We start from the raw sequence: 20,461 nt of genomic DNA on the forward strand, positions 1-20,461 counted from the left end.
AAGTCAATGTGTAATATAATAATGTGGTCTAAGTTTAAACATTAGAAAAAGAAATACATTTTAAGACATTTTGTCATACCAAAAGTGGACTTTTCTGTAGAATGACCCGAATTCAAATGGACCTACTATTAAGTGTTGTTATGGAAATATCAGATGAGGGACAAAGACTTGAATGTCCTCCGAACGTCCGCCAGCGAACGTTCAAAAGCGGACCAAACGCGGACGTCCTCCGAACGTCCGACAGCGAACGTTACAAAGCGGACCTACTGCGGACCTTAACGGACGTTCAAAACGTCCGGGGGACGTCCCTTGTTTGCTGGGTGATGGCGATTTAGCGGCAATCAGGGAACCGGCTTTACTGACGAAATGCGCGTGACAAAAGCATTCGATATATCGCCCAGCCCTATCTGTACGCATACGCGTCCCCGAAGCTACGCATCGTTACGCTTCGGCCGCCATTATGCGTCGGTGCGTAGCCAAATGTGTCGTCCTAGTTTTTGATACGCGACGCGCCGATGCACGCAATACTGTGCGTTGTTGGTGGGGGCGACATTGCAAGTATTGTACATTAATTCAAGTATATTGTGTTTACAGAAGAAGAAGGTTTGAATACAATGGCGAACATACCACCGTCTATCTCTGCGTTGCCTTTGTTGCCGCCGATGTAAAATCAGCAAGAGAATACACTCCTCTTCAGTTGCCATTTTGATCTGAATATCACGTGACCCGACTCTACTAATATCACCCGACTCTACTACCCCGTTGCGTGAGCGGTGTATTGCATACATCGCCCGTGACGCTTGCGTCCACTGTTTAGACTATGAAAGGGGCACGTCATGATTTTGCCAAGTGGTTGTTTTCCTGAGACCAATATTTTTAATGATGACCCAGAGACAACAACAGTGTCATCCAATCAACGTTTATGACGTCATCACCGTGTGCCCCCCTGCAGAGCCCGCCAAGGTGAAAAAAAAAAAAAAAAAAAAAAAAACCTGTAAAACACGCTTCTGAGTGCTCAATTTACAAGGTAAGACTATATGCTTTTTACTTTCTCTTATTAATTTACAGCAGTTAGTTAGGTGATGATAATAGTGAAAATAAAATGATGAACTAAAACAATCTGAAAGAACAGTTTAGGGTTTTTATTTTAATTTATTATTATAATTTTTTATTATTATTATTATTTAGCGCGCTTAAGTTACCTATTAAAACGGCTAACGTTACGGACTGCATCTAAGCATTTTGCGAGCTCATTTCATGCCGGCCAGTTAAATATGTTTAATTGGCATGTGCGGTGTCACTGCCAGTTTCTGTTGCATCCACATCAAACCGCAAAAAATGCGGAACAAAACAGCGCTAGTTTGCACTCCGCGCAGACAATTCAGCTCGTAATTATTAATTCTGTTATGATGATGTCTTCAGTCCGTCACATGAATATGATGACCTCAAGTCATCACTGATTTATTGTTACACGATGATGTCTTCAGACCGTCATATGAATATGATGACCTCAAGTCATCACTGATTTATTCTGTTACACGATGATGTCTTCAGACCGTCATATGAAAATGATGACCTCAAGTCATCACTGATTTATTCTGTTACACGATGATGTCTTCAGACCGTCATATGAATATGATGACCTCAAGTCATCACTGATTTATTCTGTTACACGATGATGTCTTCAGACCGTCATATGAAAATGATGACCTCAAGTCATCACTGATTTATTGTTACACGATGATGTCTTCAGTCCGTCATATGAATATGATGACCTCAAGTCATCACTGATTTATTCTGTTACACAATGATGTCTTCAGACCGTCATATGAAAATGATGACCTCAAGTCATCACTGATTTATTGTTACACGATGATGTCTTCAGTCCGTCATATGAATATGATGACCTCAAGTCATCACTGATTTATTCTGTTACACGATGATGTCTTCAGTCCGTCACATGAATATGATGACCTCAAGTCATCACTGATTTATTCTGTTACACGATGATGACTTCAGTCCGTCATATGAATATGATGACCTCAAGTCATCACTGATTTATTCTGTTACACGATGATGACTTCAGTCCGTCACATGAATATGATGACCTCAAGTCATCACTGATTTATTCTGTTACACGATGATGACTTCAGTCCGTCATATGAATATGATGACCTCAAGTCATCACTGATTTATTGTTACACGATGATGACTTCAGTCCGTCACATGAATATGATGACCTCAAGTCATCACTGATTTATTCTGTTACACGATGATGACTTCAGTCCGTCATATGAATATGATGACCTCAAGTCATCACTGATTTATTCTGTTACACGATGATGACTTCAGTCCGTCACATGAATATGATGACCTCAAGTCATCACTGATTTATTCTGTTACACGATGATGACTTCAGTCCGTCACATGAATATGATGACCTCAAGTCATCACTGATTTATTGTTACACGATGATGACTTCAGTCCGTCATATGAATATGATGACCTCAAGTCATCACTGATTTATTCTGTTACACGATGATGTCTTCAGTCCGTCATATGAATATGATGACCTCAAGTCATCACTGATTTATTGTTACACGATGATGACTTCAGTCCGTCATATGAATATGATGACCTCAAGTCATCACTGATTTATTCTGTTACACGATGATGTCTTCAGACCGTCATATGAATATGATGACCTCAAGTCATCACTGATTTATTGTTACACGATGATGACTTCAGTCCGTCACATGAATATGATGACCTCAAGTCATCACTGATTTATTGTTACACGATGATGTCTTCAGTCCGTCATATGAATATGATGACCTCAAGTCATCACTGATTTATTCTGTTACACGATGATGTCTTCAGTCCGTCATATGAATATGATGACCTCAAGTCATCACTGATTTATTGTTACACGATGATGTCTTCAGTCCGTCATATGAATATGATGACCTCAAGTCATCACTGATTTATTCTGTTACACGATGATGACTTCAGTCCGTCACATGAATATGATGACCTCAAGTCATCACTGATTTATTCTGTTACACGATGATGTCTTCAGTCCGTCATATGAATATGATGACCTCAAGTCATCACTGATTTATTCTGTTACACGATGATGACTTCAGTCCGTCACATGAATATGATGACCTCAAGTCATCACTGATTTATTCTGTTACACGATGATGTCTTCAGTCCGTCACATGAATATGATGACCTCAAGTCATCACTGATTTATTCTGTTACACGATGATGACTTCAGTCCGTCACATGAATATGATGACCTCAAGTCATCACTGATTTATTCTGTTACACGATGATGTCTTCAGTCCGTCATATGAATATGATGACCTCAAGTCATCACTGATTTATTCTGTTACACGATGATGACTTCAGTCCGTCACATGAATATGATGACCTCAAGTCATCACTGATTTATTCTGTTACACGATGATGTCTTCAGTCCGTCATATGAATATGATGACCTCAAGTCATCACTGATTTATTCTGTTACACGATGATGACTTCAGTCCGTCATATGAATATGATGACCTCAAGTCATCACTGATTTATTCTGTTACACGATGATGTCTTCAGTCCGTCATATGAAAATGATGACCTCAAGTCATCACTGATTTATTGTTACACGATGATGTCTTCAGTCCGTCATATGAATATGATGACCTCAAGTCATCACTGATTTATTCTGTTACACGATGATGACTTCAGTCCGTCACATGAATATGATGACCTCAAGTCATCACTGATTTATTGTTACACGATGATGTCTTCAGTCCGTCATATGAAAATGATGACCTCAAGTCATCACTGATTTATTGTTACACGATGATGTCTTCAGTCCGTCATATGAATATGATGACCTCAAGTCATCACTGATTTATTCTGTTACACGATGATGACTTCAGTCCGTCACATGAATATGATGACCTCAAGTCATCACTGATTTATTGTTACACGATGATGTCTTCAGTCCGTCATATGAATATGATGACCTCAAGTCATCATTGATTTATTGTTACACGATGATGACTTCAGTCCGTCATATGAATATGATGACCTCAAGTCATCACTGATTTATTCTGTTACACGATGATGTCTTCAGTCCGTCATATGAATATGATGACCTCAAGTCATCACTGATTTATTCTGTTACACGATGATGTCTTCAGTCCGTCATATGAATATGATGACCTCAAGTCATCACTGATTTATTGTTACACGATGATGACTTCAGTCCGTCATATGAATATGATGACCTCAAGTCATCACTGATTTATTGTTACACGATGATGTCTTCAGTCCGTCACATGAATATGATGACCTCAAGTCATCACTGATTTATTCTGTTACACGATGATGTCTTCAGTCCGTCATATGAATATGATGACCTCAAGTCATCACTGATTTATTCTGTTACACGATGATGTCTTCAGTCCATCATATTTTGATCTCAAGTCGTTATATGAATGTTGACTTGTACATAATATCTCTGTTTTACATCTGTTTTACAATTTTTAGAAAAAGACATTATAATATGCATTGCTTTCTTAAGATCATGGAATTTTAGCTCTGTACATTATTGATATTTTAGCCTTATTGTTTGTGTCCCTTTGGTTTTTAGGTGCTGCACATCAAAAATGGATGAATTTATAAAGAAAACAGTTTACAACGAAGAGATAATTAAAGGAAACAAAAAAGAGACTAATATAACAGTCCATGTTTTAGAAAAGGATTTGGATACTTATAAATTTATCCAAGAAAGGCTCACCAACATAAACACCTTAAAAGATGGTACCTACAGAAATGTGAATTCTGCAAGTTTGGAAAATCAGAAAAATGGATACTTCTTGTTTACATGCAAACGCTCTGGAGTATGCACACCACGAAGTCGAAGGGCCAAAGGATGTAAGGCATATGTGTCATTTAAAAAGAGGACAGACTGGCTTAACAAGCTTGTTATAGTTGAAAGGATTTACAACATTCATTCAGGACATGACCCAGCAAGTTCTTCTGAGGGTCACTCAGAGAAAATTAGTCAAGAGCTTGTTAAGCATATTCAAGATTTAATATCTCTTGGTGTTAAGCCAGATACAATTCTCTTAAAATCCCATGAATGGTCGAAGGAACAAGGACATACTGATCTCAACAACCGAGCATATTTTGTCACCCCAAAAGACATTGAAAATATTCGGACGTGTATGATACGAAAAAATCAGCAACACAAAGATGATGCCAGCAGTACCACGCAACTTCTTGAGGGCCCATTCAAAGACTCTGTTATTTTTTATCAGCCTTATAGTCCTCAAACAGATCTTGTTATGGTTCTACAAACACCATCCATGAGAGACAACCTTCAAAAATATGGACAAGATATTGTTTTTATGGATGCAACACATGGTGTGAACCAGTATGGCTTCCCTTTATTTACATTAGTTGTAAGGGACAGTCATGGTCATGGCATACCCGTTGCCTATATCATCCTGGGAAATGAAAAGCAGGCCACGCTTCAGTTGGCACTGGAAAAGCTGAAACCAACATTTTCTGTTGCTCCAAGGTAATACAAACAGATATAAACAAATTAAACTGAAGTTATTCAATAATCTTTTGTGTGTGTACAGGCTCTTAAAGGAATAGTTGCAGCCAAAAATGAAAATTCTGTCATCATTTACTCACCCTCAAGTTGTTCTAAACCTGTAATTTCCCAACCTAGATGTCGGCTTCAGAGCAAACCTGTATTGATTTATTAACTGCCTTCTATGATTAGCCTACAGTTGGTGTTGATCTCAGTGCATCTACAATGTACAAATTGGTTTGCAATTTTGATTAGTAACTTTTTAAAGACTCTAAATAACACAAGGTATTTTTTGCCAGCAAACATCTATGATACGATATATTTTTTCTCTGCTTTGAAGCTTAAAATGTTTTTATTTTTATTAGGTGCTTTATGGTTGATAAAGACCAAGCTGAAATCAATGCCATCCAAACAGCATTCAGTGAGTCAGACGTTCTCCTTTGTTGGTACCATGTAACACAAGTAAGTAGTACTAAGTTGAGATTAATTGGCTTTGATTTTTGTTCCTTTTAATAGAAATGGAATATTATTCTATTATTGTAATATACTACAATTTTCAATGAAAGCTGTTCTAGGTTTTACTGCAGTTATTCTCTAGCCACTGTAGTTAAATAACTAATGAATGAATAGATATAAAATAGCTTAATTTGGCATTGCAAAATATCCCTTGCAGAATATGCAGAAATGTTAATCATTTGAACAAAATAAAAAGGATCATGATGAATTTATAAAAATGACCCAGTTGAAAAGTTTAAGTGGTCAAGTCAAGTCACCTTTATATATTTATATAGCACTTTTTACAATGCAGATTGTGTCAAAGCAGCTCTACAGAGAACTGTTTTTGTGTTTTGTGATGGTTGTTCATGAGTCTCTTGTTTGTTCTGATCAGTTAAACTGAGCTCTGTTCTTCAGAAAAATCCTCCAGCTCCTGCAGATTCTTCAGTTTCCCAGCATCTTTTGCATATTTGAACCCTTTCCAGCAGTGACTGAATGATTTTGAGATTGATATTTTCACACTGAGGACAACTGAGGGACTCAAACACAACTATTAAAAAAGGTTCAAATATTCACTGATGCTCCAGAAGGAAACACAACGCATTAAGAGTCGGGGGTGAAAACTTTTGAACATGATGATGTGCAAGTTTATCTTATTTTGTATAAAGATCTTTTTTTTTTTTCATTTAGTTCTGGAAGCAACAGAAGATTCTTGCATGTTTACCAGAAGAGAAAAAAAGTATAATTTACCCTGTTCATCCAATTCAAAAAGTTTCAATCCCCGACTCTTAAGCCGTACACACACTTAACGATTGTGATTATGAATGTAAGACCGATTATGAATGTAAATTGATACTTATGACTGATCGCGCTCAAACGCATCCAGTCAGATTCAGTTGCGTTCAGTCTGCGGTTACAGTCGGTGTTCAAATTCCATGTGTAAGTATGTAAATCTGCTTCAGTCACAGGAAACATGCTTTAATGCATCGTGTTTCCTTCTGGAGCATCAGTGAATGTTTGAACCTTTTTTAATAGTTGAGTTTGAGTCCCTCTGTCGTCCTCAGTGTGAAAAGATGAATCTCAAAATCATACAGTCACTGCTGGAAAGGGTTCAAATATGCAAAAGATGCTGGAAAACTGATGAATCTGCAGGAGCTGGAGGATTTTTCTGAAGAACAGAGCTCAGTTTAACTGCTCAGAACAAACAAGAGACTCATGAACAACCATCACAAAAAAACAAAAACAGTCATGGATCATCAGGTGACCACACACAGTATTAAGATAGGGTATTTAAACTTTTGAACTGGGTCATTTTTATAAATTCATCTATTTTTTTTTTTATCTTGTGGGCTTTAAGTAAACTTCTGTTATGTGAAATACTTTTTTCAGGACAGTACTTATTCATATTTATTATGCAATACTTATGCAAATTATTAATATTTTCCCACCATTTACTACACACAGGCAGTAACTCGTTGGCTGTCAAGATCTGAATCTGGTGTATGTGGACCTGAAAATGCTGATTCAAGGGCACAAATCATGCAGTTTATGGCTGGGCTGAAGTCTTGTTCCACGGTGTGTTGCTTTGTTTATAGTGCAATTGAAGCTGGTAGTCTGAAAAGTCTTTTTGCAACTTTGGTAACAAACTTGCAACAACATGCAGTGCCATGCAAGATATTTGAAAAACCCTTACAAGATGTCAGATTCTTAAATGTTGATGATTAGACTGGCTTCATATAAAGTTTAATAACTAAGTATCAAATCAGCATATTAGAAGGATTTCTGGAGGATCATGTGACATTAATTACTGGATCACAGAAAAAAATAATATTTTAAAATATATAAAAATAGAAAACATTAGATAATGTGCTTATTAATGTTACAATTATAAACAACTTTAACTTTAATTAAACATTACATAATGATTAACATTATTTCATGTAAACTAAAATGGTTTACAGTTGTCATTAAACTTTCAATACATATAATCATGCACTACTTGAAAATCTACAAATGATTTTAACTGATGTTAAAAAAACTTCAATTTTAACAGATGTTATAAATTATTTTTTTAATTATTGTAATTGTAATTTTTATTTTATTTTTCTAAATTGTCATATTTGTTCTATCATGTTTCACATAGGCCTAAATGGTTTCAGTATAATCAATCAAGAACATGGCCGATTCTCAGTTCACTAACAGCACATTAATTTGTACAAATAACACAAAGCATGATTTTCTTTGTATGTTTTACAGGAACATGATTTCAAGAAAAAAGCTGAGATGTTTCATTGCCAGTTCAAGTATTTAAAAGCTGTGTGCAAGTACTTTAGGAACCACTGGGAGCCAATTGGTCATCTGTGGTCTAACTTTGGAAGATGCTATAAGCATGGAGACTCTGACACAAACAATCTAATAGAACGGTATATAACATTTTTATGCATGTTCACTTCATTATTTATTTGTGGGCTAGCTGAAAGCTAGCATAGTGCTTTAAGTAATTTGTTTAAATATAGATGCAAACTTCTCACCTTTTTGAGAGCAAAATAGGTCACCTATGGGATCTGCATAGATCCAATGATAGTGTTTTTATTGGGGGAGGGGGGTCTTAAGGGTACTTGTGAAGGGTAAATAAGGGGATACAGAACTGGTTTCAATAAATACTGTACACATTATTTCCTTTACTCTTTACTTTAAAAACTGTCTATTAGGGGTAAGATATATATTTGAGGTCTGAGATGTGGGAACGGTGAAGAGAGAGGGGGCAAACAGTATTGCTGTCTAATCAACCAATACTGTCTTAAATAGCCTACATAGCACTTCATCTTTTATAACATGAGATTTTAACCAAATTTTGTTTTTTTTATAAAATTTCACAACAATGTAATCATGAAAATTGTGTTTTAGACATGTAGAGTAATAAAAAATAAATAATAATAATAATAAAAACTTAAAGTAACTACAAACGAGCATGTAAAGCAAATAACTTGTGTGGAGCATGCCCCCGCCCCACGCAATGTTATCTTTTTTCCCCCTTACCTGTTGGCATCCCAGTTTAAAAGAGTGCATTGTAATAGTCTCAACCAGTTGTTGTTCCTCATTTTGATCTCTCTGCTTTTTTTTCTTTAGTTTCTTCCACCGTTTAAAATACCAGTTTCTCTGTGGCATCCGAAATCGTAGATTGGATCATCTGATTGATGTACTTTTGAACAAAACTGACAAGTACTTCAACATAATACAAGATTTGCAGTCTGTTGGGAGGGTCTATAACCCACTGGACAGCAAAATGGAAGAAATAAAGAAATCTGCTCAGAGGATGCTAGACAAAGGTTGGGCCACTACAGTCACCATAGCTTCAACAGAAACATACATGTACAACGTTCCATCTGAGAATGATCCACATGTAGTTTACTGTGTTTGCCCTGCAGAACAGTTCTGCAGTTGTGTAGCTGGTACAAGAGGACGTACATGTAAGCATCTAATTTTATTAAGTCTTCTCACTTGTGGTGGTGGTGATGAGACTTTTCCAGACATGGACACACAACTACAAGCCCATGCCAACAACTTGATTCAAAAGTGTCCTCAGAGCAAACACTTGTAGAAACTGCTTTCCATATTCTGTAAAACACTAAAAAGTAAGGACATTTTGCCAATGGTCTTTAATTAACAACAACATTCAAGATGTCCAGTCCTTAAAATATTAAAATGCATTTAAATGTCTAAAGCTGCGGACACACTTAACGATTGTAAGGCCGATTATGAATGTAAACTGATACTTATGACAGATCGCATCAGAGACAGTTACGTTCAGTCTGCGATTAAATTCCATGTGTAAGTATTTAAATCGGCTTCAGTCGCAGGAAACAATCGCTGTATGTTGTGCACAGTCTTAGAATGTTTTAGCTAGTCATTAAATGTGTGCCCAGCTTAAGCAAAGCAGACCTGAGTTCTCAAATTATGATTCAAAAAGATAAGAATGTCAGGTTGAACAGGATGTTTAATTCTTCTTTTTAGGATGACAATATTGACATACTGCGTCACATTTTAACTAATTTCTTATACATAAATAACTAAAATAAAGGTGTAACCATTAAGATATTCTAAGACTTAATAAAGAGAGAGAGAAATGGAGCTTACACAGGCATACTTACAGTGTTGCTGGGATGTCCTGTTGGGGTATCCCAGAAAGTAGTTTCTCTTTCGGTACATGTTTGGCCAGTGCCATGCCAAACCCCTTGGCAATGTCTTCCGCCTCTCCCTCTGTTAAAGTGCTGAATATTGTCACCTTTGTCTTTGCCTTTCTAGGCTGCTGCAGCACATTGGGTGGAACATCTTTTTTGCCAACCTATGTATGAACAAGTACAGTGTAACAGATGCAAAGCATGAGTGCAGGGCTCATGTACCAGGCTTCTGAATAGAGGGGCTGTGTATGATTTGCTGTCACTAATAATTTAAAATGTTGTGCTTTGCATTTAAAGGTGCTCTAAGTGATCCTGGGTGGAGTAACTTTCTGTTGACGTTCAAAGTGTTGTCAAACAAAACAGAGGCTAGCTAGACCCTCCCTCCTCCTCTTCCTCCTCCTCCTCCTCCTCCCCTCTTCGCTTCCTGAAACAGTCATGAACGGGCATTTAAAATCATTCTTGTCGGTTATTGGCTGCAGCGTGTTTATTATTTTTCGTGGTCCAGGCTGCACCAGGTAGTTTTCATTGCCGTTTTTGGAGCTTGTGGTGACAACAGAGACCGCGTTTTTTTTTAACAGTGTGTTCAGGGGACAGGCAGCTAGCGGATAGTGAGGAGATGTTTGCTGTATGTGACAAAAAATGTTTTGGCCTAAAAACATCTTGGGTTACGAGTGTAACCCTTGTTCCCTGAGTAAGGGAACGAGACGCTACGTCAGTGACGTGATGGGAATCCTCTGCATTTTTGTGTTCGTGAAGCACTATTGTATCTAACCAATGAGAGAACGCGACGTCAGAGGCGGGTGACGTCACGAACCGGAACCTATAAAGCATGCCCGGAAACAAAGAACGCTAGCTTCTGTGACATGTCTGAAGTAAGCGCTCCAGGCATGCTGGAGGTACGGCAACGTGACGTAGCGTCTCGTTCCCTTACTCAGGGAACAAGGGTTACACTCGTAACCCAAGACGTTCCCTTTCGTGGGAACTATCGACGCTACGTCAGTGACGTGATGGGAACGCTGTCCCAACTACGCCGTGCCTCCGAGTGCCTGGCTACTATCTTGTAAAACCAAGCACCCGGAGTTCTACTCACATTAAGATTATAAAATCTGATGGTGTGCTAGGATGACCATCCAGCAGAACCACATATGTCATTAATGGATACTCCTGACATTAAGGCCTTTTAGGCCGCCATACCCCTAGTCGGGTGAACACGGACAGCTAATGGAGATGGCTGTCCGGCCCCCTCATAAGCAAGTGTGATAGCCTCGACCACCCCCTTGCTCATTCTCTGCTTAGATGCTGGACCTCCTTTCTAATGAGACCCATAAAACACACAAACAATTTATCTGTTTTTCCCCACAGGGCAGCTCTGTGGACATATGCATCTAAAGCCCTCACTGGACAGAGCAGATTGAGTTTCTCCTGATCCGAAGTTGTAAATGGAGGAAGATGGAAGGCCTAAAGTACGATGGAACCTGGGACTTTGGTGGGGACCTTAGGCATATAGCCTGGTCTAGTGTGCAGGAACGCTTTGACCATTCCAGGTGCAAATTCCAAACACAAAGAAGCAGCTGAAAGTGCTTGAAGATCTCCTATTCTTTTAAGAGATGAAATAGCCAGTAGAAATATGGTCTTTAAAGGTGAGGAATTTCTCTGAAACTTCCTCTAGTGGTTCGAAGGGAGCCTCGGCTAACCCTTCTAATACCACGGCCGAGTCCCAGGCCAACGTCCTTGTAGGTACTGAAGGCCCCAGCCTCAGAGTACCACGGAGGAAGCGTATAAAAAGGGGGGGCTCGACCTACCGAGGAATCCCCCAGAGGACTATGGCCAAAAATGGCCGCATACACTTCCTCGTGGAGGGAGCTCTGGAGTGGAGTATGGTCTCCACAACCTCAGTTGGGAGAGCAGCATGTATGAGCCTGGCCCCCTCAGAGGCCAGGCCCACAGTCTCCATAGCTCTGGGCATGGATGAATTATCATGCTGCCCGCTTGAGACAGGAGGTCCTGCCTGAGAGGAAGCTCCATCAGGGAGCCATCTAGAAGTGGCACTAGGTCTGAGAACCATATTTTGGTTGGCCAGTACAGGGCTATCAATATTAGACTGACCCCTTCCTGGCGTATTTACTCCAGAACTCCCGGGAGCAGAGCGAACGGGGAAATGCATACAGACGCAGCCTCGGCCACGTCTGTACCATGGCATCCAGACCCAGTGGTGCTGAATGAGATAGGAAGAACCACAGTGGACACTGGGTTGATTCCCCTGAAGCAAATAGGTCGATTTCAGCTCGACCAAAGTTTTCCAAAGTGAGCTCCACACCTCAGTATGGAGACTCCATTCCCCGGGCCTCGGCCCCTGCCTCGACAGGGCGTCTGCTCCCACATTTTAATGCCCTCAGGTCTGGGAAGAAGTATTTTACTGCAAGAAATACCGCCATCATTTCCAGCCGATTTAAGTGCCAGGAACTGATGGTCCTCCCAGAGACCCTGAGCTGAGCGACCACTCATGATCGCCCCCCAGCCCATGAGAGAAACATCCGTCGTAAGCATTACGCGACGACGAGAAGTCCCAAACATGGGTTCTGGGACAGGAACCAAGGCTTTTTCCACATGACCAGAGCACGAAGGCATCGCCGCGTGACTTTTGACCTTGCAAAAGGATTTCCCCTCGGAGAAAACCCCTTGGTCCTGAGCCACCACTGTAAGAGTCTCATGTGCAGAAGGCCAAAAGTTATCACGTTGGACGCAGCCGCCATAAGACCTAACAGTCTCTGAAACTTTTACAGTGAATGACTGGTCAAGAGAGACCACCGTCGTGTTGTCCGTACGGACCAACACGTGGTGGCCCCTCAGGTCTGGGAGGAAGTGTTTCAGTTCTAGAGACACCGCCATCATCTCCAGCCGATTTATGTGCCAGGAGAGCTGATGGTCCTCCCTTAGACCCTGAGCCGAGCGACCACTCATGATCGCCCCCCAGACCGTGAGGGAAGCATCTGTCGTAAGCATTACGCGACGACGAGGAGTTCCCAGCACGGGTCCCTGGGACAGGAACCAAGGCTTTTTCCACATGACCAGAGCACGAAGGCATCGCCGCGTGACTTTGATCATGTGAAAAGGATCTCCCCTCAGGGAAAACCCCTTGGTCCTGAGCCACCACTGTAAGGGTATCATGTGCAGAAGGCCAATAGTAATAACGTTGGACGCAGCTGCCATCAGACCCAACAGTCTCTGAAACTGTTTTACAGTGAGTGACTGGCCTAACTTCACCCCATTCACGGCTCCGAAAATGGAATTCACACGAGCAGGAGACAGCTGCGCCTGCATCGTGGTAGAATCCCAGATTACTCCTAGATAGTTTGCAATCTGACTCGGAACCAGCACACTCTTTTTGGCATTGAGCCTCAGCCCAAGCTTTTTCATGTGCGACAGAACAACATCTCGATGTTGAACTGCCAACTGTTCTGTTTGAGCTAATATCAACCAATCGTCGATATAGTTCAGCACGCAGATGCCCTGGAGTCTCAATGGAGCCAGCGCTGCATCCACGCACTTCATGAACGTGCGGGGTGATAATGATAGGCTGAAAGGAAGAACCCTGTATTGGTAAGCTTTGTCCCCGAAAGCAAACCTGAGGAACTTCCTATGAGAAGGATGGATGGATACATGAAAGTTAGCATCTTTCAGGTCTATCACAACAAACCAGCTCCTCGGACCTGATCTGTCCCTTCTTTGGAACAATGAAGTATAGGTTGTGAAACCCTGACAGCTTGCTGGGAGGAGAACCCCTTCTATAGCTCCTTTTTGCAAGAGCGTCATAACCTCCTGTTCCATTACCAGAGACTGCTCGGGGCCACCACTGTGGGAAGGACCCCATTAAACTGGGGCGGGCGAGACCCGAATTTGTAACCCTTTTCTATTGTGAGCAGCACCCATTTTGAAATATTTGGGAGAAGTTTTCATTCTGCCTTATTTACAAAGGGAACCAGTCTCTCGAGACTGGCCTCTGGTGTTTTTTGAACACTTGACTCGGCACCCTGAAGCGGCGAACCGGCAAGGAACAGCCGAATCAAATGATGACCGGCCATCCTCGGAGGATCGGTGGAGACCGCTGCGCCCTGAAACACACTGGGTGGCAGGGTTAGCAGAACGGCCCCCTGAGGGCGCCAAAGAGGGATGAGTACCAAGTATTTTAATACCCAACCCTCTCTGGAGGGGACTGCCCTCCAATGTCCCGCGCCACTGGCATCAGGACTTCTTCGAAGCCTTCTTGGAAGTAATTACAGTCCGCAGATCTGTGTTACCCCACAAAGACTTCGGCTGTGTCGCCTGTCCCTGTCCCCAAGCTTTCTGCGGGGGACCAAGGGTGGCGACACTTTCTTTTAAATTCCTCAGAATTTAATGTATTCAATATTTCATTTAATCCTCAAATTAAATGCAGCCAGTTCTTATATAAATATATATATTTTTGAACAGACTGAATATATTTAGAATACAAAAAAGAATTATAGCTCGTAATAATTCGCAAGGTATTTTAGGGAAAGAGAGAAAGGGAAACTCCCGTCTGCTCAGATCCCTTAATATATAAATATATATACACATATACATACACACACATGCATAATTACGGACACGTGATACATGCGCAGCCTCGGCAAACGCAAGACCCGAGCTGTATATTCATTCTTGCAGACTTAATCTACGAGCCATATATTCTTTAATGAAAACCCAATCCACGCGCTGCCTCGGCAAGCGCGAGATCCGAGCTTAGACTTTTATTCCCTCGAGAATAAAGCCAACAGGAGTGGAGCTACAAAACTCCCGCTAGTGCATACTTCCTCATGGGCTGGAGATGAGGATGACGGTCCCTCATCACCACCCTCGACACCTTCAACATCAACCTCCTCGGAGGAAGATATATTCAGTGTCGGTGCCTCCCTTTGCGGGGAAGAAACCGCAGCGCGTGCTTCCACCACCAAAGGAGAGACACTAGATCTAGCAGGTAAGGGAAGCGATAAGGCAGAGCCCGTCTCTCCCCCCTCTGCTAGATCCATTTGTGAACCCCACGAGTGCAGCCTTCGCTGTGCCTCGGCAGCAGCGGGACCAGACCCGCGGGGAACACTCGCCGCGGCGCCCTCCTCAAAGAGCGCCCGGCGTGAGCGCAGCGCCCTGAGAGTGAGCCACTCACAGTGCACACAGACAGCCCCCTCAAGAGCTGCCTGTGCGTGCTCAACTCCCAGGCATTTCACACACATCTCATGTGTATCTCCCTCCACGATGAATCGCGGGCAAGGAGGTGCACACTTAGTGAAACGCTGGCTTTTCTCCGTCATTTTATATATATATATATATATGTCTATTATGTGTCTTATTTCACTTGTTTAGAAACTCTTGTCCTCAGACAAGAGATCACTTTCTGGCGAGATGGTAGACAGACAACAGTAAATAAGACAGACAAGATACAAATAGCGCTTACTGAAGACAACAGAAGCTAGCGTTCTTTGTTTCCGGGCATGCTTTATAGGTTCCGGTTCGTGACGTCACCCGCCTCTGACGTCGCGTTCTCTCATTGGTTAGATACAATAGTGCTTCACGAACACAAAAATGCAGAGGATTCCCATCACGTCACTGACGTAGCGTCGATAGTTCCCACGAAAGGGAACACGTGGCATCGTTTAGAGCACCTTCAAAAACAGCATAGACATTTATGCTTCTTATAAACTGTCAGTACTGGAATTAGATTTACTCATCATTACATCTTATGACTGTTTTTGTGCTTTTATACTTAAATGTATGCATATAATAGAAATACAAACCCTTATCAACATTCGGAACATGTTTGTGGACATGTTTTCTCCTTTGACCCTCCTCCTCAACTCATCTTCATCTACCTTGTAGGTCTTTCCTTGCGCTGTTAGCCTTCCTAAAACTTTGTACACTTTACTTTCTTTTTCCTCCACTCCCTTGTCTTCCCTATGTTTTTCTTCATTGTGCTCATGCTTCTCTTCCTCCTTGTCTTCCTCCAATTCTTCCTCACTGCAACAGGCCATAGGTTTTCCTATGGCCTCCAACATGGATATAACTGTCTCTTCTGTTCAAAAATATGTCAGAACCCATGTCAACATCATAGGTTTACAATGTGAGACAGTATACCACAAATATAATCAACACTTGTTTCCAAGCAAACAATACTTGTTTCTAACATACCCTTTAAACAAACTGAACTCAAGACACTCCTAGGTGTTTCTGACATTACCTAGCTTTATTGCAGCAAGCTAAACTAGATAAAAGATTAAATGAAATGTACAAATAATTAGAGAAAGTTCATAGAGCCAATATATTTGTTTAAATTAACTTGATTTCGTCAAGGTAAATGCAGTTGTTAGAAACAGCATAGTTAATCAACATATACTGCATTTAACCTATTGACCTTATTCCTGATGAGCCTACTGCGTTTTGAATTGAGGGTTGTACTTCGAGTTTGGTGAACTTCCATTCAAAAAGACTGAAACAAATAGTTTCAAATCATGAGGTTGCCCTACAAATAAAGCTAATCCGTCAGTTTGACTGAATGAGCTGTCAATATTTCTTTCATGTTTTATTTTAGACATCATGAGAATAACGTAACACTTGGTATTTTAACGTAACGTTATAACAAGAATATCTATGGCAAGAGCTCTTTTCAGTCGTTTCTTTCTATCCTTGTGATTATTTACTTTAGTCTCTTTGTATTCCTCTGTAATATGAAAAAGGACAGCATATGCTGCACATTTGTGGTCTGTTCTTATATTATTTACGATATATCCCATTAATAATTCACTAGAATGCACGAAGAATCTCTTGCTTTTCTCCTCAACGTCTTTTTCCAGGTATGTTTTCAATGGTAAATACAATCTGTAAAAATGATGGAAATCACTTTGAAATAGTATCGCGCAATGCTGAAGTTCATGAACATTTTTAATAAGGCAATGTGTATTACATTATACAGATATATATCACTATAGTTATGTTCAACCCGTCCGTTATATCTGTGGAAAGAATCGTGCTTTTTCATGGCCTGTAGAAAGTACCTTGTTGATGCTTTCACACTTTTAAATGTCCTTTTAATGTTTGTTAGTTGAAGGGTGAGTAGAATAATGTCATCTCATTGTACCCAGTTTAAAAATAAACATTATTGTGTTCATAGAGCGAGTCTTTCATTGATTGTTTACAGCTTAACGGACATTACTCCCATAATTCACGCAAAGCGCCATGGGGCATAGGGATAAGGTGGATACTGGATGGTATATGAGATGCAGTATGTTACAGTAAATAACATCAAATATAGAATATATATAAAGTAACTGTAATAGTGTAAATAAGATTTAGCCAAAGTTCACTTAAGTCAGAACACATGTAAGAATTTGAACATTTACCATGTTGTAGTGCAAAGCCTTCTGCAGATCCAGAGGGCTGGACAACCTGGTCTGGGTCAGCTGCATTAAAATAAACAAGATATAAATTAGTGAGATAATCTAAAAAGAAATTTCTTCATGACTGGTGCAAGAAATCCAACCAGTCAATAACAAAACAGTTACCCAAGTGTGGTGCAGTGTCTGGTGCAGGCAAAGAGATTTGGGCCAATGGGATGCTGTCATCTGTACAGAGAGTAATACAATACACACAATTTGGTGACATCATCTACAATAAATGTGCTTATGACTAGTGCATAAAGACAACACCACGGTCATAAAGAAAACAGTGCCCCAGTGCAGTGCCTGTTTTAGGTGTCTACTGTTAATGGAATGAGTGTGTGAGTCTATGTGTATATGTATCTATACATGCACTCACCGGCCAAAGAGACTGGGCAGATGAAAAATAAATCCACTAGTCAAGCACTTTATTACTAGCTTAAACAATAAATTGCCTTTTTGTGTTACATATACATATGTAGAGTCCCTCCCAGCAGAATGCAGTAGACCTCTACATGACCTCTGAGATTTACTCACTAAACAGAAAATCTAAACTCATTTGGAGTTTGGCAGGTGTTCATTTTAAACTCTGTATAAAGGCATTGTAGAGTATGTGGACTGAACAGGACAAAAGAGATATAAAGTATTACCTTGACATATGTAGCACATGGGTGTGGCTGCACACTCTACATGCAGCACTGCCCCACAGTTACATGCCACCTTAAAGAAAAATCAGAAAAATACAGAAAAATCATATATACAATAGGGATGTGAACCATATATATACGGTGGCATGAAAAAGTATGTGAACCCCTTGCAGAATCTGTGAAAATGAGAATGATTTTAATAAAATAAGAGGGATAATAAAAAATGCATGTTATTTTTTGTTTAGTACTGTCCTGAGTAAGATATTTTACATAAAAGATGTTTGCATTTAGTTCACAAGACAAAACAATAGCTGAATTGATTAAAATAACCCCATTCATAAGTATGTGAAGCATTGATTCTCAATACTGTGTGTGGTCACCTGATGATCCACGACTGTTTTTGTGTTTTGTGATGGTTGTTCATGAGTCTCTTGTTTGTCCTGAGCAGTTAAACTGAGCTCTGTTCTTCAGGAAAATCCTCCAGCTCCTGCAGATTCTTCAGTTTTCAAGCATTTTTCCATATTTGAACCCTTTGGCTCTTAATGCGTTGTGTTTCCTTCTGGAGCATCAGTGAATGTTTGAACCTTTTTTAATAGTTGAGTTTGAGTCCCTCAATTGTCCTCAGTGTGAAAAGATGAATCTCAAAATCATTCAGTCACTGCTGGAAAGGGTTCAAATATGCAAAAGATGCTGGAAAACTGATGAATCTGCAGGAGCTGGAGGATTTTCCTGAAGAACAGAGCTCAGTTTAACTGCTCAGGACAAACAAGAGACTCATGAACAACCATCACAAAACACAAAAACAGTCGTGGATCATCAGGTGACCACACACAGTATTGAGAATCAATGGTTCACATACTTATGAATGGGGTTATTTTAATCAATTCAGCTATTGTTTTGTCTTGTGAACTAAATGCAAACATCTTTTATGTAAAATATCTCACTCAGGACAGTACTAAGTAAAAAATAACATGCATTTTTTATTGTCTCTCTTATTTTATTAAAATCATTCTCATTTTCACAGATTCTGCAAGGGGTTCACATACTTTTTCATGCCACCGTACCTATTATATTATTATAGTTTCTGTAAGCGTAGGGGTGCACATGATGCAGAATATCACTTTCAAATGTGAAAACCACACTTACTTTCTTTCTCCCTGCAGCACTTTTGGTACAAATTCCACATGTTTTTGTTCGATCTGTAAATAGATATATGTATATATTAAAAAAAGTTGCTGTTTTTTTGTTGTTGTTGTTTCACATTTTTAACCACTTGCCCCATTTCTGGTTTCATGGATTGATGAACAATTTATGCTGTGCTTATTCATATATATAGATATATATATATATTTCCATCAATAAGGCACATACCTAAAGAGTGAAACAAAAGTGAAGCTAGGCGCATTCTCTCTTCTTGAATTGCAGGGCACTGGAAGGAGGTAATGCAGCCACCATTTTTCATAAATTCAGTGGCAAACTTCAAGAAAAACAAAAGTTTTTTTTTTTTTTTTAATGAAAGCAAGATAGAAAGATATTTGTCAGAATCAAGTATTGGCACTTTAATGTAACTACGTACAAGGGAAGTTTATGTTCGATACTAGGTTAAAATTCAATTGGTTAAAAACACATGCCTGCAGTGATCTACACTTGGTAACAGAACTTAACTTACTGCAAGTGTGTGGATGCCACATGACACTGAATCTGTTTGCAATTCATGTCTTGTGGTTTTGAGGTCCCATTCTCCTTTCACTCCCCTAGAAGCTGCAAATGCACTGTAATGAACAAAATCACAACTGCCGCTAGCATATAATATATATATAATAAAGAGTTATATATTATATGTATATATAATATACATATAATAGTAAGTAAGAGTAAGAGTATCTGAAAGTAAGAGTATCTGTGTTAAAACGGAGGATATATCTGCTTGTTATGTGCTTCCTAGAAAGAACCGCACTGCCAAACCAGCAATAATAGTTCGTTTTGTGAGCAGAAGAAACAAAGCTGAACTACTGCGCCAGGCTCGGAAGCTTAAAGGGACTGGGGTGTACATTAATGAACACCTTACCAAAAAGAACGCCG

The 20,461-nt window shown here is 39.9% G+C and overlaps 1 protein-coding gene across 2 annotated transcripts; it reads left to right on the forward strand.

Annotated features, from left to right (window-relative positions):
• The first annotated feature begins 894 nt into the window (after positions 1-894).
• LOC137026604 (uncharacterized) lies at positions 895-9,830 on the forward strand. Of its 2 annotated transcripts, XM_067394004.1 has the most exons (7): positions 895-1,027; positions 4,661-5,593; positions 5,977-6,073; positions 7,571-7,681; positions 8,363-8,529; positions 9,236-9,435; positions 9,535-9,830. In XM_067394004.1, the coding sequence occupies exons 2-7, from the start codon at positions 4,677-4,679 to the stop codon at positions 9,705-9,707; spliced, it is 1,665 nt and encodes a 554-aa protein (XP_067250105.1). In that variant the 5' UTR covers positions 895-1,027; positions 4,661-4,676; the 3' UTR covers positions 9,708-9,830. The 2 variants fall into 2 exon arrangements, with proteins under 2 accessions (XP_067250105.1, XP_067250104.1); XM_067394003.1 differs by having other exon boundaries at positions 9,236-9,830.
• The last annotated feature ends 10,631 nt before the right edge of the window (positions 9,831-20,461 follow it).

This window comes from Chanodichthys erythropterus, chromosome 9, assembly GCF_024489055.1.
Source record: "Chanodichthys erythropterus isolate Z2021 chromosome 9, ASM2448905v1, whole genome shotgun sequence".
In the NCBI taxonomy this organism is placed as follows: Eukaryota; Metazoa; Chordata; class Actinopteri; order Cypriniformes; family Xenocyprididae; genus Chanodichthys; species Chanodichthys erythropterus.

Excerpts from the sequence above, each read along its gene's own strand:
- LOC137026604 (XM_067394003.1), top strand. The coding sequence starts at position 4,677 with ATGGATGAATTTATAAAGAAAACAGTTTACAACGAAGAGATAATTAAA. Across the intron at positions 5,594-5,976 it reads ACATTTTCTGTTGCTCCAAG|GTGCTTTATGGTTGATAAAG; the intron begins GTAATACAAACA and ends TATTTTTATTAG. Across the intron at positions 6,074-7,570 it reads GTTGGTACCATGTAACACAA|GCAGTAACTCGTTGGCTGTC; the intron begins GTAAGTAGTACT and ends TACTACACACAG.